The sequence below is a fragment of the Salvelinus fontinalis genome, chromosome 7, assembly GCF_029448725.1.
Source record: "Salvelinus fontinalis isolate EN_2023a chromosome 7, ASM2944872v1, whole genome shotgun sequence".
Lineage (NCBI taxonomy): Eukaryota > Metazoa > Chordata > Actinopteri > Salmoniformes > Salmonidae > Salvelinus > Salvelinus fontinalis.
The window spans coordinates 66,881,415-66,905,643 of record NC_074671.1 but is presented as its reverse complement, the minus strand read 5'-3'; the positions used below and the strand labels follow the sequence as shown (position 1 = coordinate 66,905,643).

The 24,229-nt window shown below is 48.9% G+C and overlaps 1 protein-coding gene across 1 annotated transcript in view; it reads left to right on the top strand.

Annotated features, from left to right (window-relative positions):
* The window catches only part of LOC129860007 (tripeptidyl-peptidase 2-like), an 87,946-nt gene that overhangs the window by 18,414 nt on the left and 45,303 nt on the right, over positions 1 to 24,229 (top strand). The window contains exons 6-16 of the mRNA XM_055930318.1: positions 35 to 198; positions 292 to 446; positions 666 to 742; positions 1,508 to 1,635; positions 1,991 to 2,239; positions 6,583 to 6,698; positions 11,678 to 11,849; positions 11,999 to 12,156; positions 15,199 to 15,275; positions 21,547 to 21,653; positions 21,907 to 22,061. Coding sequence (XP_055786293.1) covers positions 35 to 198; positions 292 to 446; positions 666 to 742; positions 1,508 to 1,635; positions 1,991 to 2,239; positions 6,583 to 6,698; positions 11,678 to 11,849; positions 11,999 to 12,156; positions 15,199 to 15,275; positions 21,547 to 21,653; positions 21,907 to 22,061 — 1,558 coding nt within the window. The remainder of the gene's footprint in view (positions 1 to 34; positions 199 to 291; positions 447 to 665; positions 743 to 1,507; positions 1,636 to 1,990; positions 2,240 to 6,582; positions 6,699 to 11,677; positions 11,850 to 11,998; positions 12,157 to 15,198; positions 15,276 to 21,546; positions 21,654 to 21,906; positions 22,062 to 24,229) is intronic.

The window sequence follows — 24,229 nt, the reverse complement described above, 5'->3', positions numbered from 1 at the left end:
GGGGAGGCTAACCTCTAACCTCTACTCTCTACAGGGCTGTGGTAGATACCTCAGAGACTGGAAACCTGTCCCGCTGCACGGTACTGACCTCCTACAGAGAGAAGCAGGAGTTTGCTACTCTGGGAGACGCTGAGATGCTCAACTACTCTGTTAACATCTACGACGAAGGAAACACTCTCTGCATCGTCACCAGCGGAGGTCAGAGTTCACATAGATCCCCCCCCCCGGTATTGTTAGGAGTCTAGTCCTGCGTCCTGACGACTACAGCTGATGGTGTGTGTCTCTGTTCAGGGGCTCATGGGACACACGTGGCGAGCATAGCAGCAGGTCACTTCCCAGACGAGCCGGAGCGGAACGGCATTGCCCCCGGCGCCCAGATCCTGGCGTTGAAGATCGGAGATACGCGCCTCAGCACCATGGAGACGGGCACCGGACTCATCCGCGCGGTAGGCCCGAAGCAGCTGTCAATCAAAACACAACAGACTGCACTCCATTCATCAATTCATTCACATTCCTCTTCTCTCTCTCTCTCTCTCTCTCTCTCTCTCTCTCTCTCTCTTTCTCTCTCTCTCTCTCACTATCTCTCTCTCTCTCTCCCCCTCTCTCCTCGTCTCTCTCTCCCCGTGTCTCTCTCTCTCTCTCTCTCCCCGTGTCTCTCGCTCTAGATGATAGAGGTGATCAACTATAAATGTGACCTGGTTAACTACAGCTATGGAGAAGCTACCCACTGGCCTAACTCAGGGTGAGAGAGATGGCTTATACTGTCTGTGTGTCTGGTAACTCTGTCTGTGTGTCTGGTAACTCTGTCTGTGTGTCTGGTAACCCTCTCTCTGTGTCTGGTAACCCTCTCTCTGTGTCTGGTAACCCTCTTTCTCTGTGTGTCTGGTAACTCTGTGTGTCTGGTAACTATGTGTGTCTGGTGTCTCTGTGTCTGGTAACTCTGTCTGGTAACCCTCTCTGTGTGTCTGGTAACTCTCTCTCTCTGTGTCTGGTAACTCTGTCTGGTAACTCTGTCTGGTAACTCTGTCTGCGTCTGGTAACCCTCTCTCTGTGTCTGGTAACTCTCTTTCTCTGTGTGTCTGGTAACTCTGTGTGTGTCTGGTAACTCTGTCTGGTAACCCTCTCTGTGTGTCTGGTAACTCTCTCTCTCTGTGTGTCTGGTAACTCTGTCTGTGTGTCTGGTAACTCTGTCTGTGTCTGGTAACCCTCTCTGTGTGTCTGGTAACTCTGTCTGTGTGTCTGGTAACTCTGTCTGGTAACCCTCTCTGTGTGTCTGGTAACTCTGTCTGTGTGTCTGGTAACTCTGTCTGTGTGTCTGGTAACTCTGTCTGTGTGTCTGGTAACTCTGTCTGTGTGTCTGGTAACTCTGTGTGGTAACTCTGTGTCTGGTAACTCTGTGTGGTAACTCTGTGTCTGGTAACTGTGTGGTAACTCTGTGTGGTAACTCTGTGTGGTAACTCTGTGTGGTAACTCTGTGTCTGGTAACCCTCTCTGTGTTGTCCAACAGGAGGATCTGTGAGGTGATTGGTGAAGCGGTTCAGAAACACAACGTATTGTTTGTGTCCAGCGCTGGGAACAACGGGCCCTGTCTGTCTACTGTAGGCTGCCCTGGAGGGACCACCGCTGCTGTGATAGGTACACACACACACACACACACACACACACACACACACAACGGGCCCTGTCTTTCTACTGTAGGCTGCCCTGGAGGGACCACCGCTGCTGTGATAGGTACACACACACACACACACACACACACACACACACACACACACACACACACACACACACACACACACACACACACACACACACACACACACACACACACACACACAACGGGCCCTGTCTGTCTACTGTAGGCTGCCCTGGAGGGACAACCGCTGCTGTGATAGGTACACACACACACACACACACAAGCCGTTGCTAACTTTGACTGTGTTTGTGTCATTATGTACCTTTTTAAATGTGTTTTAAATCTCCCTTCCAGGTGTGGGAGCGTATGTGACTCCAGACATGATGGTTGCAGAGTATTCTCTGAGGGAGAAGCTTCCTCCTAACCAGTACACCTGGTCGTCCCGGGGCCCCAGTACCGACGGGGCCCTGGGGGTCAGTATCAGTGCTCCGGGGGGGGCCATCGCCTCCGTACCCAACTGGACTCTCAGAGGAACCCAGCTGATGAATGGTACCTCCATGTCGTCCCCTAACGCCTGTGGAGGGATTGCCCTGGTGCTGTCAGGTGGGTCTGGTGCTGTCAGGTGGGTGGGTGGGTCTGGTGCTGTCAGGTGGGTCTGGTGCTGTCAGGTGGGTCTGGTGCTGTCAGGTGGGTGGGTGGGTCTGGTGCTGTCAGGTGGGTCTGGTGCTGTCAGGTGGGTCTGGTGCTGTCAGGTGGGTGGGGTGCTGTCAGGTGGGTCTGGTGCTGTCAGGTGGGTGGGGTGCTGTCAGGTGGGTGGGGTGCTGTCTGGTGCTGTCAGGTGGGTGGGGTGCTGTCAGGTGGGTCTGGTGCTGTCAGGTGGGTGGGGTGCTGTCAGGTGGGTGGCCCTGGTGCTGTCAGGTGGGTGGGTCTGGTGCTGTCAGGTGGGTGGGTCTGGTGCTGTCAGGTGGGTGGGTCTGGTGCTGTCAGGTGGGTGGGGTGCTGTCAGGTGGGTCTGGTGCTGTCAGGTGGGTCTGGTGCTGTCAGGTGGGTCTGGTGCTGTCAGGTGGGTCTGGTGCTGTCAGGTGGGTGGGTCTGGTGCTGTCAGGTGGGTGGGTCTGGTGCTGTCAGGTGGGTGGGTCTGGTGCTGTCAGGTGGGTGGGGTGGGTCTGGTGCTGTCAGGTGGGTGGGGTGGGTCTGGTGCTGTCAGGTGGGTGGGTCTGGTGCTGTCAGGTGGGTGGGTCTGGTGCTGTCAGGTGGGTGGGTCTGGTGCTGTCAGGTGGGTGGGTCTGGTGCTGTCAGGTGGGTGGGTCTGGTGCTGTCAGGTGGGTGGGTCTGGTGCTGTCAGGTGGGTGGGTCTGGTGCTGTCAGGTGGGTGGGTCTGGTGCTGTCAGGTGGGTGGGTCTGGTGCTGTCAGGTGGGTGGGTCTGGTGCTGTCAGGTGGGTGGGTCTGGTGCTGTCAGGTGGGTGGGTCTGGTGCTGTCAGGTGGGTGGGTCTGGTGCTGTCAGGTGGGTGGGTCTGGTGCTGTCAGGTGGGTGGGTCTGGTGCTGTCAGGTGGGTGGGTGGGTCTGGTGCTGTCAGGTGGGTGGGTGGGTCTGGTGCTGTCAGGTGGGTGGGTGGGTCTGGTGCTGTCAGGTGGGTGGGTGGGTCTGGTGCTGTCAGGTGGGTGGGTGGGTCTGGTGCTGTCAGGTGGGCGGGGTGGGTCTGGTGCTGTCAGGTGGGCGGGGTGGGTCTGGTGCTGTCAGGTGGGTCTGGTGCTGTCAGGTGGGTGGGGTGGGTCTGGTGCTGTCAGGTGGGTGGGGTGGGTCTGGTGCTGTCAGGTGGGTGGGGTGGGTCTGGTGCTGTCAGGTGGGTGGGGTGGGTCTGGTGCTGTCAGGTGGGTCTGGTGCTGTCAGGTGGGTCTGGTGCTGTCAGGTGGGTGGGTCTGGTGCTCTCAGGTGGGTGGGTCTGGTGCTGTCAGGTGGGTGGGTATGGTGCTGTCAGGTGGGTGGGTCTGGTGCTGTCAGGTGGGTGGGTCTGGTGCTGTCAGGTGGGTGGGTCTGGTGCTGTCAGGTGGGTGGGTCTGGTGCTGTCAGGTGGGTGGGTCTGGTGCTGTCAGGTGGGTCTGGTGCTGTCAGGTGGGTGGGTCTGGTGCTGTCAGGTGGGTGGGTCTGGTGCTGTCAGGTGGGTGGGTCTGGTGCTGTCAGGTGGGTGGGTGGGTCTGGTGCTGTCAGGTGGGTGGGTGGGTCTGGTGCTGTCAGGTGGGTGGGTGGGTCTGGTGCTGTCAGGTGGGCGGGGTGGGTCTGGTGCTGTCTGGTGGGCGGGGTGGGTCTGGTGCTGTCAGGTGGGTCTGGTGCTGTCAGGTGGGTGGGGTGGGTCTGGTGCTGTCAGGTGGGTGGGGTGGGTCTGGTGCTGTCAGGTGGGTGGGGTGGGTCTGGTGCTGTCAGGTGGGTGGGGTGGGTCTGGTGCTGTCAGGTGGGTCTGGTGCTGTCTGGTGGGTGGGGTGCTGTCAGGTGGGTGGGGTGCTGTCTGGTGCTGTCAGGTGGGTGGGGTGCTGTCAGGTGGGTCTGGTGCTGTCAGGTGGGTGGGGTGCTGTCAGGTGGGTGGCCCTGGTGCTGTCAGGTGGGTGGGTCTGGTGCTGTCAGGTGGGTGGGTCTGGTGCTGTCAGGTGGGTGGGTCTGGTGCTGTCAGGTGGGTGGGGTGCTGTCAGGTGGGTCTGGTGCTGTCAGGTGGGTCTGGTGCTGTCAGGTGGGTCTGGTGCTGTCAGGTGGGTCTGGTGCTGTCAGGTGGGTGGGTCTGGTGCTGTCAGGTGGGTGGGTCTGGTGCTGTCAGGTGGGTGGGTCTGGTGCTGTCAGGTGGGTGGGGTGGGTCTGGTGCTGTCAGGTGGGTGGGGTGGGTCTGGTGCTGTCAGGTGGGTGGGGTGGGTCTGGTGCTGTCAGGTGGGTGGGTCTGGTGCTGTCAGGTGGGTGGGTCTGGTGCTGTCAGGTGGGTGGGTCTGGTGCTGTCAGGTGGGTGGGTCTGGTGCTGTCAGGTGGGTGGGTCTGGTGCTGTCAGGTGGGTGGGTCTGGTGCTGTCAGGTGGGTGGGTCTGGTGCTGTCAGGTGGGTGGGTCTGGTGCTGTCAGGTGGGTGGGTATGGTGCTGTCAGGTGGGTGGGTCTGGTGCTGTCAGGTGGGTGGGTCTGGTGCTGTCAGGTGGGTGGGTCTGGTGCTGTCAGGTGGGTGGGTCTGGTGCTGTCAGGTGGGTGGGTCTGGTGCTGTCAGGTGGGTGGGTCTGGTGCTGTCAGGTGGGTGGGTCTGGTGCTGTCAGGTGGGTCTGGTGCTGTCAGGTGGGTGGGTGGGTCTGGTGCTGTCAGGTGGGTGGGTGGGTCTGGTGCTGTCAGGTGGGTGGGTGGGTCTGGTGCTGTCAGGTGGGCGGGGTGGGTCTGGTGCTGTCAGGTGGGCGGGGTGGGTCTGGTGCTGTCAGGTGGGTCTGGTGCTGTCAGGTGGGTGGGGTGGGTCTGGTGCTGTCAGGTGGGTGGGGTGGGTCTGGTGCTGTCAGGTGGGTGGGGTGGGTCTGGTGCTGTCAGGTGGGTGGGGTGGGTCTGGTGCTGTCAGGTGGGTCTGGTGCTGTCAGGTGGGTCTGGTGCTGTCAGGTGGGTGGGTCTGGTGCTCTCAGGTGGGTGGGTCTGGTGCTGTCAGGTGGGTGGGTATGGTGCTGTCAGGTGGGTGGGTCTGGTGCTGTCAGGTGGGTGGGTCTGGTGCTGTCAGGTGGGTGGGTCTGGTGCTGTCAGGTGGGTGGGTCTGGTGCTGTCAGGTGGGTGGGTCTGGTGCTGTCAGGTGGGTCTGGTGCTGTCAGGTGGGTGGGTCTGGTGCTGTCAGGTGGGTGGGTCTGGTGCTGTCAGGTGGGTGGGTCTGGTGCTGTCAGGTGGGTGGGTGGGTCTGGTGCTGTCAGGTGGGTGGGTGGGTCTGGTGCTGTCAGGTGGGTGGGTGGGTCTGGTGCTGTCAGGTGGGCGGGGTGGGTCTGGTGCTGTCAGGTGGGTCTGGTGCTGTCAGGTGGGTGGGGTGGGTCTGGTGCTGTCAGGTGGGTGGGGTGGGTCTGGTGCTGTCAGGTGGGTGGGGTGGGTCTGGTGCTGTCAGGTGGGTGGGGTGGGTCTGGTGCTGTCAGGTGGGTCTGGTGCTGTCAGGTGGGTCTGGTGCTGTCAGGTGGGTCTGGTGCTGTCAGGTGGGTGGGTCTGGTGCTGTCAGGTGGGTGGGTCTGGTGCTGTCAGGTGGGTGGGTCTGGTGCTGTCAGGTGGGTGGGGTGGGTCTGGTGCTGTCAGGTGGGTCTGGTGCTGTCAGGTGGGTGGGTCTGGTGCTGTCAGGTGGGTGGGTCTGGTGCTGTCAGGTGGGTGGGTCTGGTGCTGTCAGGTGGGTGGGTCTGGTGCTGTCAGGTGGGTGGGTCTGGTGCTGTCAGGTGGGTGGGTCTGGTGCTGTCAGGTGGGTGGGTCTGGTGCTGTCAGGTGGGTGGGTCTGGTGCTGTCAGGTGGGTGGGTCTGGTGCTGTCAGGTGGGTGGGGTGTGTGTTAATGGGGGTGTGTGTGTGTGTGTTAATGGGGGTGTGTGTTTTTGTGTGTGTGTGTGTGTGTGTGTTAATGGGGGTGTGTGTGTGTGTGTGTTAATGGGGGTGTGTGTGTGTGTGTGTGTGTGTGTGTTAATGGGGGTGTGTGTGTGTTAATGGGGGTGTGTTTTAATGTGGGTGTGTTTTAATTGTGTGTTAATGGGGTGTGTTTTAATGTGTGTGTGTGTGTGTGTGTTAATGGGGGTGTGCTTTAAAGTGTGTGTGTGTGTGTTAATGGGGGGGGGGGGGGGGGGTGTTTTAATGTGTGTGTGTGTGTGCTAATGGGGGTGTGTTTTAATGTGTGTGTGCTAATGGGGGTGTGTTTTAATGTGTGTGTGTGTGTGTGTGTTTTAATGTGTGTGTGTGTGTGTGTGTGTGTGTGTGTGCGCTGCAGGTCTGAAGCAGAACGGTATCCGTCCCTCGGTGCCTGCGGTGAGGAGAGCTCTGGAGAACACGGCTCTGAGGGTCGACGACATCGAGGTGTTCGCACAGGGACACGGAATCATACAGGCAAGACTCTGTGGACGTGTTGGACAGGAAGTTGGACAGGAAGTTCTATACGTTCAGTAGAACTAGTGTCTGTTATATAGTGGAGAACTAGTGTCTACTATATAGTGGAGTACTAGTGTCTACCATATAGCGGAGAACTAGTCTCTACTGTATAGTGGAGAACTAGTGTCTACTATATAGTGGAGAACTAGTGTCTACTGTATAGCGGAGAACTAGTGTCTACTGTATAGCGGAGAACTAGTGTCTACTGTATAGTGTAGAACTAGTGTCTATAGTGGAGAACTAGTGTCTACTGTATAGCGGAGAACTAGTGTCTACTGTATAGCGGAGAACTAGTGTCTACTGTATAGTGTAGAACTAGTGTCTACTGTATAGGGGAGAACTAGTGTCTACTGTATAGCGGAGAACTAGTGTCTACTGTATAGCGGAGAACTAGTGTCTACTGTATAGCGGAGAACTAGTGTCTACTGTATAGCGGAGAACTAGTGTCTACTGTATAGCGGAGAACTAGTGTCTACTGTATAGCGGAGAACTAGTGTCTACTGTATAGCGGAGAACTAGTGTCTACTGTATAGCGGAGAACTAGTGTCTACTGTAAAGTGGAGAACTAGTGTCTACTGTATAGGGGAGAACTAGTGTCTACTATATAGCGGAGAACTAGTGTCTACCGTATAGCGGAGAACTAGTGTCTACTGTATAGCGGAGAACTAGTGTCTACCGTATAGCGGAGAACTAGTGTCTACTGTATAGTGGAGAACTAGTGTCTACTGTATAGTGGAGAACTAGTGTCTACTGTATAGTGGAGAACTAGTGTCTACCGTATAGCGGAGAACTAGTGTCTACTGTATAGTGGAGAACTAGTGTCTACCGTATAGCGGAGAACTAGTGTCTACTGTATAGCGGAGAACTAGTGTCTACCGTATAGCGGAGAACTAGTGTCTATAGTGGAGAACTAGTGTCTACTGTATAGCGGAGAACTAGTGTCTACTGTATAGCGGAGAACTAGTGTCTACTGTATAGCGGAGAACTAGTGTCTACTGTATAGCGGAGAACTAGTGTCTACCGTATAGCGGAGAACTAGTGTCTACCGTATAGCGGAGAACTAGTGTCTATAGTGGAGAACTAGTGTCTACTGTATAGCGGAGAACTAGTGTCTACCGTATAGCGGAGAACTAGTGTCTACCGTATAGCGGAGAACTAGTGTCTACTGTATAGCGGAGAACTAGTGTCTACTGTATAGCGGAGAACTAGTGTCTACTGTATAGCGGAGAACTAGTGTCTACTGTATAGTGGAGAACTAGTGTCTATAGTGGAGAACTAGTGTCTACCGTATAGCGGAGAACTAGTGTCTACCGTATAGCGGAGAACTAGTGTCTACTGTATAGGGGAGAACTAGTGTCTACTGTATAGTGGAGAACTAGTGTCTACTGTATAGCGGAGAACTAGTGTCTACTGTATAGCGGAGAACTAGTGTCTACTGTATAGCGGAGAACTAGTGTCTACTGTATAGCGGAGAACTAGTGTCTACTGTATAGCGGAGAACTAGTGTCTACTGTATAGCGGAGAACTAGTGTCTACTGTATAGCGGAGAACTAGTGTCTACTGTATAGCGGAGAACTAGTGTCTACTGTATAGCGGAGAACTAGTGTCTACTGTATAGCGGAGAACTAGTGTCTACTGTATAGCGGAGAACTAGTGTCTACTGTATAGCGGAGAACTAGTGTCTACTGTATAGTGTAGAACTAGTGTCTACTGTAAAGTGGAGAACTAGTGTCTACTGTATAGGGGAGAACTAGTGTCTACTATATAGCGGAGAACTAGTGTCTACCGTATAGCGGAGAACTAGTGTCTACTGTATAGCGGAGAACTAGTGTCTACCGTATAGCGGAGAACTAGTGTCTACTGTATAGTGGAGAACTAGTGTCTACTGTATAGTGGAGAACTAGTGTCTACTGTATAGTGGAGAACTAGTGTCTACCGTATAGCGGAGAACTAGTGTCTACTGTATAGTAGAGAACTAGTGTCTACCGTATAGCGGAGAACTAGTGTCTACTGTATAGCGGAGAACTAGTGTCTACCGTATAGCGGAGAACTAGTGTCTATAGTGGAGAACTAGTGTCTACTGTATAGCGGAGAACTAGTGTCTACCGTAAAGCGGAGAACTAGTGTCTACTGTATAGCGGAGAACTAGTGTCTACCGTATAGCGGAGAACTAGTGTCTACCGTATAGCGGAGAACTAGTGTCTATAGTGGAGAACTAGTGTCTACTGTATAGCGGAGAACTAGTGTCTACCGTATAGCGGAGAACTAGTGTCTACCGTATAGCGGAGAACTAGTGTCTACTGTATAGCGGAGAACTAGTGTCTACTGTATAGGGGAGAACTAGTGTCTACTGTATAGCGGAGAACTAGTGTCTACTGTATAGCGGAGAACTAGTGTCTACTGTATAGCGGAGAACTAGTGTCTACTGTATAGTGGAGAACTAGTGTCTATAGTGGAGAACTAGTGTCTACCGTATAGCGGAGAACTAGTGTCTACTGTATAGTGTAGAACTAGTGTCTACTTTATAGCGGAGAACTAGTGTCTACTATATAGTGGAGAACTAGTGTCTACTGTATAGCGGAGAACTAGTGTCTACTGTATAGCGGAGAACTAGTGTCTACTGTATAGCGGAGAACTAGTGTCTACTGTATAGTGGAGAACTAGTGTCTACTGTATAGCGGAGAACTAGTGTCTACTGTATAGCGGAGAACTAGTGTCTACTGTATAGCGGAGAACTAGTGTCTACTGTATAGCGGAGAACTAGTGTCTACTGTATAGTGGAGAACTAGTGTCTATAGTGGAGAACTAGTGTCTACTGTATAGCGGAGAACTAGTGTCTACCGTATAGCGGAGAACTAGTGTCTACTGTATAGCGGAGAACTAGTGTCTACTGTATAGCGGAGAACTAGTGTCTACTGTATAGTGGAGAACTAGTGTCTACTGTATAGTGTAGAACTAGTGTCTGCCGTATAGCGGAGAACTAGTGTCTATCGTATAGCGGAGAACTAGTGTCTACTATATAGTGGAGAACTAGTGTCTACTGTATAGCGGAGAACTAGTGTCTACTGTATAGCGGAGAACTAGTGTCTACTGTATAGTGGAGAACTAGTGTCTATAGTGGAGAACTAGTGTCTACCGTATAGCGGAGAACTAGTGTCTACCGTATAGCGGAGAACTAGTGTCTACTGTATAGCGGAGAACTAGTGTCTACTGTATAGCGGAGAACTAGTGTCTACTGTATAGCGGAGAACTAGTGTCTACTGTATAGTGTAGAACTAGTGTCTGCCGTATAGCGGAGAACTAGTGTCTATCGTATAGCGGAGAACTAGTGTCTGCCGTATAGCGGAGAACTAGTGTCTACTGTATAGCGGAGAACTAGTGTCTACTGTATAGCGGAGAACTAGTGTCTGCCGTATAGCGGAGAACTAGTGTCTACTGTATAGCGGAGAACTAGTGTCTGCCGTATAGCGGAGAACTAGTGTCTATAGTGGAGAACTAGTGTCTACTGTATAGCGGAGAACTAGTGTCTACTGTATAGTGGAGAACTAGTGTCTGCCGTATAGCGGAGAACTAGTGTCTACTGTATAGCGGAGAACTAGTGTCTACCGTATAGTGGAGAACTAGTGTCTACCGTATAGCGGAGAACTAGTGTCTACTGTATAGTGGAGAACTAGTGTCTACTGTATAGCGGAGAACTAGTGTCTGCCGTATAGCGGAGAACTAGTGTCTGCCGTATAGCGGAGAACTAGTGTCTGCCGTATAGCGGAGAACTAGTGTCTGCCGTATAGCGGAGAACTAGTGTCTATCGTATAGCGGAGAACTAGTGTCTGCCGTATAGCGGAGAACTAGTGTCTGCCGTATAGCGGAGAACTAGTGTCTGCTGTATAGCGGAGAACTAGTGTCTACTGTATAGCGGAGAACTAGTGTCTGCCGTATAGCGGAGAACTAGTGTCTATAGTGGAGAACTAGTGTCTACTGTATAGCGGAGAACTAGTGTCTACTGTATAGTGGAGAACTAGTGTCTGCCGTATAGCGGAGAACTAGTGTCTACTGTATAGCGGAGAACTAGTGTCTACTGTATAGCGGAGAACTAGTGTCTACCGTATAGCGGAGAACTAGTGTCTACTGTATAGTGGAGAACTAGTGTCTACTGTATAGCGGAGAACTAGTGTCTGCCGTATAGCGGAGAACTAGTGTCTGCCGTATAGCGGAGAACTAGTGTCTACTGTATAGCGGAGAACTAGTGTCTGCCGTATAGCGGAGAACTAGTGTCTGCCGTATAGCGGAGAACTAGTGTCTATCGTATAGCGGAGAACTAGTGTCTGCCGTATAGCGGAGAACTAGTGTCTACTATATTTTATTTATTTATTTATCCGTTATTTTACCAGGTAAGTTGACTGAGAACACGTTCTCATTTGCAGCAACGACCTGGGGAATAGTTACAGGGGAGAGGAGGGGGATGAATGAGCCAATTGTAAACTGGGGATTATTAGGTGACCGTGATGGTTGAGGGCCAGATTGGGAATTTAGCCAGGACACCGGGGTTAACACCCCTACTCTTACGATAAGAGCCATGGGATCTTTAATGACCTCAGAGAGTCAGGACACCCGTTTAACGTCCCATCCGAAAGACGGCACCCTACACAGAGCAGTGTCCCCAATCACTGCCCTGGGGCATTGGGATCTTTGTTTAGACCGGAGGAAAGAGTGCCTCCTACTGGCCCTCCAACACCACTTCCAGCAGCACCTGGTCTCCCATCCAGGGCCTGACCAGGACCAACCCTGCTTAGCTTCAGAAGCAAGCCAGCAGTGGTATGCAGGGTGATATATAGCGGAGAACTAGTGTCTGCTGTATAGTGGAGAACTAGTGTCTACTGTATAGTATAGAAGGGGGTTCTCTATGTGGAATTTAACTAGTTTCTCTGTGTTTTTTACAGGTGGACCGAGCTGTAGACTACCTGACCCAGCATGCCTCTCTCCCCACCTCTAACCTGGGCTTCACTGTTACCGTGGGAACGCAGCGAGGCATCTACCTCCGAGACCCCACCCAGGTCCTGACCCCCTCCGACCACGGGGTCGGCATCGAACCTGTTTTCCCCGAAAATACCGGTATTACACACACACACACACACACACACACACACACACACACACACACACACACACACACACACACACACACACACACACACTGCATGATTGGTCTGTCTTCTTTAGTTCCATCTATTGATTGGTCCATTCTACTTCCTGTTTGACAGAGAACACGGAGCGTATTTCTCTGCAACTGCACCTGGCCCTGACATGCTCCGCCTCCTGGGTGCAGTGCCCCTCCCACCTGGTGCTCATGAACCAGTGTCGTCATGTCAACGTCAGAGTCGATCCTCTGGGGCTCCGAGAGGGACTGCATTATACTGAGGTACGGAGAGGAGAGAGAGGGACTGCGTTATACTGAGGTACGGAGAGGAGAGAGAGGGACTGCATTATACTGAGGTACGGAGAGGAGAGAGAGGGACTGCATTATACTGAGGTACGGAGAGGAGAGAGAGGGACTGCATTATACTGAGGTACGGAGAGGAGAGAGAGGGACTGCATTATACTGAGGTACGGAGAGGAGAGAGAGGGACTGCATTATACTGAGGTACGGAGAGGAGAGAGGGACTGCATTATACTGAGGTACGGAGAGGAGAGAGAGGGACTGCATTATACTGAGGTACGGAGAGGAGAGAGAGGGACTGCATTATACTGAGGTACGGAGAGGAGAGAGAGGGACTGCATTATACTGAGGTACGGAGAGGAGAGAGAGGGACTGCATTATACTGAGGTACGGAGAGGAGAGAGAGAGACTGCATTATACTGAGGTACGGAGAGGAGAGAGAGGGACTGCATTATACTGAGGTACGGAGAGGAGAGAGAGAGACTGCATTATACTGAGGTACGGAGAGGAGAGAGAGGGACTGCATTATACTGAGGTACGGAGAGGAGAGAGAGAGACTGCATTATACTGAGGTACGGAGAGGAGAGAGAGGGACTGGATTATACTGAGGTACGGAGAGGAGAGAGAGGGACTGGATTATACTGAGGTACGGAGAGGAGAGATGGACTGCATTATACTGAGGTACGGAGAGGAGAGAGAGGGACTGCATTATACTGAGGTACGGAGAGGAGAGAGAGGGACTGCATTATACTGAGGTACGGAGAGAGAGGGACTGCATTATACTGAGGTACGGAGAGGAGAGAGAGGGACTGCATTATACTGAGGTACGGAGAGGAGAGAGAGGGACTGCATTATACTGAGGTACGGAGAGGAGAGAGAGGGACTGCATTATACTGAGGTACGGAGAGGAGAGAGAGGGACTGCATTATACTGAGGTACGGAGAGGAGAGAGAGGGACTGCATTATACTGAGGTACGGAGAGGAGAGAGAGGGACTGCATTATACTGAGGTACGGAGAGGAGAGAGAGGGACTGCATTATACTGAGGTACGGAGAGGAGAGAGAGGGACTGCATTATACTGAGGTACGGAGAGGAGAGAGAGGGACTGCATTATACTGAGGTACGGAGAGGAGAGAGAGGGACTGCATTATACTGAGGTACGGAGAGGAGAGAGAGGGACTGCATTATACTGAGGTACGGAGAGGAGAGAGAGGGACTGCATTATACTGAGGTACGGAGAGGAGAGAGAGGGACTGCATTATACTGAGGTACGGAGAGGAGAGAGAGGGACTGCATTATACTGAGGTACGGAGAGGAGAGAGAGGGACTGCATTATACTGAGGTACGGAGAGGAGAGAGAGAGGGACTGCATTATACTGAGGTACGGAGAGGAGAGAGAGGGACTGCATTATACTGAGGTACGGAGAGGAGAGAGAGGGACTGCATTATACTGAGGTACGGAGAGGAGAGAGAGGGACTGGATTATACTGAGGTACGGAGAGGAGAGAGAGAGACTGCATTATACTGAGGTACGGAGAGGAGAGAGAGGGACTGGATTATACTGAGGTACGGAGAGAGAGGGACTGCATTATACTGAGGTACGGAGAGGAGAGAGAGGGACTGCATTATACTGAGGTACGGAGAGGAGAGAGAGGGACTGGATTATACTGAGGTACGGAGAGGAGAGAGAGGGACTGCATTATACTGAGGTACGGAGAGGAGAGAGAGGGACTGGATTATACTGAGGTACGGAGAGGAGAGATGGACTGCATTATACTGAGGTACGGAGAGGAGAGAGAGGGACTGCATTATACTGAGGTACGGAGAGGAGAGAGAGGGACTGCATTATACTGAGGTACGGAGAGAGAGGGACTGCATTATACTGAGGTACGGAGAGGAGAGAGAGGGACTGCATTATACTGAGGTACGGAGAGGAGAGAGAGGGACTGCATTATACTGAGGTACGGAGAGGAGAGAGAGGGACTGCATTATACTGAGGTACGGAGAGGAGAGAGAGGGACTGCATTATACTGAGGTACGGAGAGGAGAGAGAGGGACTGCATTATACTGAGGTACGGAGAGGAGAGAGAGGGACTGCATTATACTGAGGTACGGAGAGGAGAGAGAGGGACTGCATTATACTGAGGTACGGAGAGGAGAGAGAGGGACTGCATTATACTGAGGTACGGAGAGGAGAGAGAGAGGGACTGCATTATACTGAGGTACGGAGAGGAGAGAGAGGGACTGCATTATACTGAGGTACGGAGAGGAGAGAGAGGGACTGCATTATACTGAGGTACGGAGAGGAGAGAGAGGGACTGGATTATACTGAGGTACGGAGAGGAGAGAGAGAGACTGCATTATACTGAGGTACGGAGAGGAGAGAGAGGGACTGGATTATACTGAGGTACGGAGAGAGAGGGACTGCATTATACTGAGGTACGGAGAGGAGAGAGAGGGACTGCATTATACTGAGGTACGGAGAGGAGAGAGAGGGACTGGATTATACTGAGGTACGGAGAGGAGAGAGAGGGACTGCATTATACTGAGGTACGGAGAGGAGAGAGAGGGACTGGATTATACTGAGGTACGGAGAGGAGAGAGAGAGACTGCATTATACTGAGGTACGGAGAGAGAGGGACTGCATTATACTGAGGTACGGAGAGGAGAGAGAGGGACTGCATTATACTGAGGTACGGAGAGGAGAGAGAGAGACTGCATTATACTGAGGTACGGAGAGAGAGGGACTGCATTATACTGAGGTACGGAGAGGAGAGAGAGGGACTGCATTATACTGAGGTACGGAGAGGAGAGAGAGGGACTGCATTATACTGAGGTACGGAGAGGAGAGAGAGGGACTGGATTATACTGAGGTACGGAGAGGAGAGAGAGAGACTGCATTATACTGAGGTACGGAGAGGAGAGAGAGGGACTGCATTATACTGAGGTACGGAGAGGAGAGGGGTAGAGAGCGAGAGGAGGATGTCCAGTATTTAATACAGTTTTGAACCTGTTGTGTTTCAGGTGTGTGGTTATGACACGGCGTCCCCCAGCTCTGGACCTCTGTTCAGAGTCCCCATAACGGTTATCATCCCCACCAAGTAAGACCACAACTACTGTACAACACAATACTTCTATACAACACAATACTACTATACAACACAATACTTCTATACAACACAATACTACTATACAACACAATACTACTATACAACACAATACTACTATACAACACAATACTACTATACAACACAATACTTCTATACAACACAATACTACTATACACCACAATACTACTATACACCACAATACTTCTATACAACACAATACTACTGTACAACACAATACTACTGTACAACACAATACTTCTATACAACACAATACTACTATACAACACAATACTTCTATACAACACAATACTACTATACAACACAATACTACTATACAACACAATACTACTATACAACACAATACTACTATACAACACAATACTACTATACAACACAATACTACTATACACCACAATACTACTATACACCACAATACTACTATACAACACAATACTACTATACAACACAATACTACTATACAACACAATACTACTATACAACACAATACTACTATACAACACAATACTACTATACAACACAATACTACTGTACAACACAATACTACTGTACAACACAATACTACTGTACAACACAATACTACTGTACAACACAATACTACTGTACACCACAATACTACTATACACCACAATACTACTATACAACACAATACTACTGTACAACACAATACTACTACACAACACAATACTACTGTACAACACAATACTACTGTACAACACAATACTACTGTACAACACAATACTACTGTACACCACAATACTACTATACACCACAATACTACTATACACCACAATACTACTACACAACACAATACTACTACACAACACAATACTACTGTACAACACAATACTACTACACAACACAATACTACTGTACAACACAATACTACTGTACAACACAATACTACTATACACCACAATACTACTATACACCACAATACTACTATACAACACAATACTACTGTACAACACAATACTACTACACAACACAATACTACTGTACAACACAATACTACTGTACAACACAATACTACTATACAACACAATACTACTATACAACACAATACTACTATACAACACAATACTTCTATACAACACAATACTACTATACAACACAATACTACTATACAACACAATACTACTATACAACACAATACTACTATACAACACAATACTTCTATACAACACAATACTACTGTACAACACAATACTACTATACAACACAATACTACTACACAACACAATACTACTACACAACACAATACTACTACACAACACAATACTACTGTACAACACAATACTACTATACAACACAATACTACTATACAACACAATACTACTATACAACACAATACTTCTATACAACACAATACTTCTATACAACACAATACTACTATACAACACAATACTACTACACAACACAATACTACTACACAACACAATACTGCTATATAACACGATACTGCTATATAACACGATACTTCTATACAACACAATACTTCTATACAACACGATCAATACTTCTATACAACACGATACTGCTATATAACACGATACTTCTATACAACACAATAATTCTGTACAACACGATCAATACTTCTATACAACACAATACTACTATACAACACAATAATTCTGTACAACACAATACTTCTGTACAACAAAATACTACTACACAACACAATACTACTGTACAACACAATACTACTATACAACACAATACTACTATACAACACAATACTACTATACAACACAATACTACTATACAACACAATACTACTATACAACACAATACTACTGTACAACACAATACTACTGTACAACACAATACTACTGTACAACACAATACTACTGTACAACACAATACTACTGTACACCACAATACTACTATACACCACAATACTACTATACAACACAATACTACTGTACAACACAATACTACTACACAACACAATACTACTGTACAACACAATACTACTGTACAACACAATACTACTGTACAACACAATACTACTGTACACCACAATACTACTATACACCACAATACTACTATACACCACAATACTACTACACAACACAATACTACTACACAACACAATACTACTGTACAACACAATACTACTACACAACACAATACTACTGTACAACACAATACTACTGTACAACACAATACTACTATACACCACAATACTACTATACACCACAATACTACTATACAACACAATACTACTGTACAACACAATACTACTACACAACACAATACTACTGTACAACACAATACTACTGTACAACACAATACTACTATACAACACAATACTACTATACAACACAATACTACTATACAACACAATACTTCTATACAACACAATACTACTATACAACACAATACTACTATACAACACAATACTACTATACAACACAATACTACTATACAACACAATACTTCTATACAACACAATACTACTGTACAACACAATACTACTATACAACACAATACTACTACACAACACAATACTACTACACAACACAATACTACTACACAACACAATACTACTGTACAACACAATACTACTATACAACACAATACTACTATACAACACAATACTACTATACAACACAATACTTCTATACAACACAATACTTCTATACAACACAATACTACTATACAACACAATACTACTATACAACACAATACTACTACACAACACAATACTACTACACAACACAATACTGCTATATAACACGATACTGCTATATAACACGATACTTCTATACAACACAATACTTCTATACAACACGATCAATACTTCTATACAACACGATACTGCTATATAACACGATACTTCTATACAACACAATAATTCTGTACAACACGATCAATACTTCTATACAACACAATACTACTATACAACACAATAATTCTGTACAACACGATCAATACTTCTGTACAACACAATACTTCTGTACAACAAAATACTACTACACAACACAATACTACTGTACAACACAATACTACTATACAACACAATACTACTATACAACACAATACTACTATACAACACAATACTACTATACAACACAATACTTCTATACAACACAATACTACTGTACAACACAATACTACTGTACAACACAATACTACTACACAACACAATACTACTACACAACACAATACTACTGTACAACACAATACTACTATACAACACAATACAACACAATACTTCTATACAACACAATACTACTATACAACACAATACTTCTATACAACACAATACTACTATACAACACAATACTTCTATACAACACAATACTACTATACAACACAATACTACTACACAACACAATACTACTACACAACACAATACTACTGTACAACACGATACTGCTATATAACACGATACTTCTATACAACACAATACTTCTATACAACACGATCAATACTTCTATACAACACGATACTGCTATATAACACGATACTTCTATACAACACAATAATTCTGTACAACACGATCAATACTTCTATACAACACAATACTACTATACAACACAATAATTCTGTACAACACGATCAATACTTCTGTACAACACAATACTTCTGTACAACAAAATACTACTACACAACACAATACTACTGTACAACACAATACTACTATACAACACAATACTACTATACAACACAATACTACTATACAACACAATACTACTATACAACACAATACTACTATACAACACAATACTACTATACAACACAATACTACTATACAACACAATACTTCTATACAACACAATACTACTATACACCACAATACTACTATACACCACAATACTTCTATACAACACAATACTACTGTACAACACAATACTACTGTACAACACAATACTTCTATACAACACAATAATTCTGTACAACACGATCAATACTTCTGTACAACACAATACTTCTGTACAACACAATACTACTGTACAACACAATACTACTGTACAACACAATACTTCTGTACAACACAATACTTCTGTACAACACAATACTACTGTACAACACAATACTACTGTACAACACAATACTTCTGTACAACACAATACTTCTGTACAACACAATACTACTGTACACCACAATACTACTGTACAACACAATACTACTGTACAACACAATACTTCTGTACAACACAATACTTCTGTACAACACAATACTTCTGTACAACACAATACTACTGTACAACACAATACTACTGTACAACACAATACTTCTGTACAACACAATACGTCTGTACAACACAATACGTCTGTACAACACAATACTTCTATACACCACAATACTTCTGTACAACACAATACTACTATACAACACAATACTACTATACAACACAATACTTCTATACAACACAATACTTCTGTACAACACAATGAATACTTCTGTGTGACCGTTGTTTGTTTAGGAGTGAGTGATTGGTAGGCTTGGGCGGTATACCGTATGTACCGGGGGGTTTAGGAGTGAGTGATTGGTAGGCTTGGGCGGTATACCGTATGTACCGGGGGGTTTAGGAGTGAGTGATTGGTAGGCTTGGGCGGTATACCGTATGTACCGGGGGGTTTAGGAGTGAGTGATTGGTAGGCTTGGGCGGTATACCGTATGTACCGGGGGGGTTTAGGAGTGAGTGATTGGTAGGCTTGGGCGGTATACCGTATGTACCGGGGGGTTTAGGAGTGAGTGATTGGTAGGCTTGGGCGGTATACCGTATGTACCGGGGGGGTTTAGGAGTGAGTGATTGGTAGGCTTGGGCGGTATACCGTATGTACCGGGGGGGTTTAGGAGTGAGTGATTGGTAGGCTTGGCCGGTATACCGTATGTACCGGGGGGGTATAAGGAAACCAGATGGTTTTTCAATACCAGTTAAAACGTATTAATTTTGTAGATGTTTATTAAAACGTGAATATTTAGTAATCTACTTCTCCAAGTAAATGACCTGCAGTCAACCCGTTCAATAACGTTAGGCGATTTAAAAAATAACATTTTACGTTCTTCATTTCACCTGTCACGTTTCGTTACGAATCTTACCGGTAAGTGTTTTGTTTTTAAAAAGCACACAACGACGGAGACCGGTGTCTTGTGAGTCTGTCGCCGTTGTACAGAACGCGTCAGGTTATCTACTTTACAGGATGGAATTTACAACTAAATGTTTTATCAGCTAGATATCTTACCACTATTAAAGGAAACTGTTTAAAATGTGCTGAATTTAGTAGTTAGTTAGCTATCTAGCTAAGTGTTTAGCTTCCTCCTAAATGGGATTTTACATGTACTTGTTAGCATTGCTAACCTTCACATTACAGAAACTCAGTGGGATTTGAAAATGGCGCCCCTTGTGTTTAGTGCCGGTATTACCGGATATCCCGGTATGGTACAAGGTCAGTATGACAGTCTGGATACCGCCCCAAGCCTAGTGAATGGTGTTGATGTGTCCTGAGTACGGTGTGTCCCCTGTCTCTCCGCTCTAGTCTAGTGAATGGTGTTGAGTTGTCCTGAGTACGGTGTGTCCCCTGTCTCTCTGCTCTAGTCTAGTGAATGGTGTTGTCCTGAGTACGGTATGTGTCCCCTGTCTCTCCGCTCTAGTCTAGTGAATGGTGTTGAGTTGTCCTGAGTACGGTGTGTCCCCTGTCTCTCTGCTCTAGTCTAGTGAATGGTGTTGTCCTGAGTACGGTATGTGTCCCCTGTGTCTCTGCTCTAGTCTAGTGAATGGTGTTGTCCTGAGTACGGTATGTGTCCCCTGTGTCTCTGCTCTAGTCTAGTGAATGGTGTTGTCCTGAGTATGATGTGTCCCCTGTGTCTCTGCTCTAGTCTAGTGAATGGTGTTGTCCTGAGTACGGTATGTGTCCCCTGTCTCTCTGCTCTAGTCTAGTGAATGGTGTTGTCCTGAGTACGGTATGTGTCCCCTGTGTCTCTGCTCTAGTCTAGTGAATGGTGTTGTCCTGAGTACGGTATGTGTCCCCTGTCTCTCTGCTCTAGTCTAGTGAATGGTGTTGTCCTGAGTACGATGTGTCCCCTGTCTCTCTGCTCTAGTCTAGTGAATGGTGTTGTCCTGAGTACGGTATGTGTCCCCTGTCTCTCTGCTCTAGTCTAGTGAATGGTGTTGTCCTGAGTACGATGTGTCCCCTGTCTCTCTGCTCTAGTCTAGTGAATGGTGTTGTCCTGAGTACGGTATGTGTCTGTCCCCTACAAAGTGACAGGTGTGTCCCCTGTCTCTCTGTAGAGTTCCTGAGGGCCACAGTCAGGAGGTACTGTTCACAGATGTCCACTTCAGACCAGGACAGATACGACGACACTTCATCACGGTTCCACAGGGAGCCTCCTGGGCAGGTACGTACGTGTGTTTGTGATATGATGGGTAATATTCTCTGTATCGCAAAAGAAAAATTTGTCAAATGTATCTCGCCTCTTTTGCCTCCCCCACCTCTCTCTCCCCCCTCTCCACCCCCCCCCCATCTCATCTCTCCCCCCCCATCCCCATCTCTCCCCCCCATCCCCATCTCTCCCCCCCATCCCCATCTCTCTCTTCTCCATCTCTCTCTCTCCTCCATCTCTCTCTCTCCTCCCCCCACCCTACCTCCAGAGATAACATTGACGTCTCAGAGCGGGGACGTGTCCTCTAAGTTTGTCCTCCATGCGGTCCACCTGGTGAAGCAGAGAGCTTACAGAGCCAACGAGTTCTACAAGTTCTCGTCTCTGCTGGAGAGGAGCTCCCTGACTGAGGCCTTCCCTGTCCTGGTACTGACTCTCAATCAATCAACCAATCACAGTGAAGCCTTCCCTGTCCTGGTACTGACTCTCAGTCAATCAACCAATCACAGTGAAGCCTTCCCTGTCCTGTTACTGACTCTCAGTCAATCAACCAATCACAGTGAAGCCTTCCCTGTCCTGGTACTGACTCTCAGTCAATCAACCAATCACAGTGAAGCCTTCCCTGTTCTGGTACTGACTCTCAATCAATCAATCAATCAATCACAGTGAAGCCTTCCCTGTCCTGGTACTGACTCTCAATCAACCAATCACAGTGAAGCCTTCCCTGTCCTGGTACTGACTCTCAATCAATCAATCAATCACAGTGAAGTCTTCCCTGTCCTGGTACTGACTCTCAATCAATCAATCAATCAATCACAGTATAGATTTGATAAGAAATGCAGTCAACAATATGCGTGGAAACAGTAGGGCTGTCCCCGACAAAAAAAATAATGTTTTGGTCAACCGAGAGTCGTCTGTTCTTTCGACCAATCAATTGGTAGAAATGTTAAAACGTGTCTGATGCTTTAAGCACTGCCATTAAAAATGAAGACGCACAAATGACTAAAGAGGGAGCCAGAGATCAATATAGGAGAAAATAACCTGTTCCCGCCCCTCCTCCTCCCGCTGCCGTTACGCCCCTGAAGTTACCGGTACGCGCCTGAAGTTACCGCTACGCTCCCGAAGTTACCGGTACGCCCCCCGTAGTTACCGGTACGCTCCCGTAGTTACCGGTACGCTCCCGTAGTTACCGGTACGCTCCCGTAGTTACCGGTACGCTCCCGTAGTTATCGGTACGCTCCCGAAGTTACCGGTACGCTCCCGAAGTTACCGGTACGCTCCCGAAGTTACCGGTACGCTCCCGAAGTTACCGCTACGCTCCCGAAGTTACCGCTACGCTCCCGAAGTTACCGCTACGCTCCCGAAGTTACCGCTACGCTCCCGAAGTTACCGCTACGCTCCCGAAGTTACCGCTACGCTCCCGAAGTTACCGCTACGCTCCCGTAGTTACCGCTACGCTCCCGTAGTTACCGCTACGCTCCCGAAGTTACCGCTACGCTCCCGAAGTTACCGCTACGCTCCCGAAGTTACCGCTACGCTCCCGAAGTTACCGCTACGCTCCCGAAGTTACCGCTACGCTCCCGAAGTTACCGCTACGCTCCCGTAGTTACCGCTACGCTCCCGAAGTTACCGCTACGCTCCCGTAGTTACCGCTACGCTCCCGTAGTTACCGCTACGCTCCCGAAGTTACCGGTACGCTCCCGAAGTTACCGGTACGCTCCCGAAGTTACCGGTACGCCTCCCGAAGTTACCGGTACGCCCCCCGTAGTTACCGGTACGCCCCCCGAAGTTACCGGTACGCTCCCGAAGTTACCGCTACGCTCCCGAAGTTACCGCTACGCTCCCGAAGTTACCGGTACGCTCCCGAAGTTACCGCTACGCTCCCGAAGTTACCGCTACGCTCCCGAAGTTACCGCTACGCTCCCGAAGTTACCGCTACGCTCCCGAAGTTACCGCTACGCTCCCGAAGTTACCGCTACGCTCCCGAAGTTACCGCTACGCTCCCGAAGTTACCGCTACGCTCCCGAAGTTACCGGTACGCTCCCCGTAGTTACCGGTACGCTCCCGAAGTTACCGGTACGCTCCCGAAGTTACCGCTACGCTCCCGAAGTTACCGGTACGCTCCCCGTAGTTACCGGTACGCTCCCGAAGTTACCGGTACGCTCCCGAAGTTACCGGTACGCTCCCGAAGTTACCGGTACGCTCCCGAAGTTACCGGTACGCTCCCGAAGTTACCGGTACGCTCCCGAAGTTACCGGTACGCTCCCGAAGTTACCGGTACGCTCCCGTAGTTACCGGTACGCCCCCCGTAGTTACCGGTACGCCCCCCGTAGTTACCGCTACGCCCCCCGAAGTTACCGGTACGCCCCCCCGTAGTTACCGGTACGCCCCCCCGTAGTTACCGGTACGCTCCCGAAGTTACCGCTACGCTCCCGAAGTTACCGGTACGCCCCCCGTAGTTACCGGTACGCCCCCCGAAGTTACCGGTACGCTCCCGAAGTTACCGGTACGCCCCCCGTAGTTACCGGTACGCCCCCCGTAGTTACCGCTACGCTCCCGAAGTTACCGCTACGCTCCCGAAGTTACCGCTACGC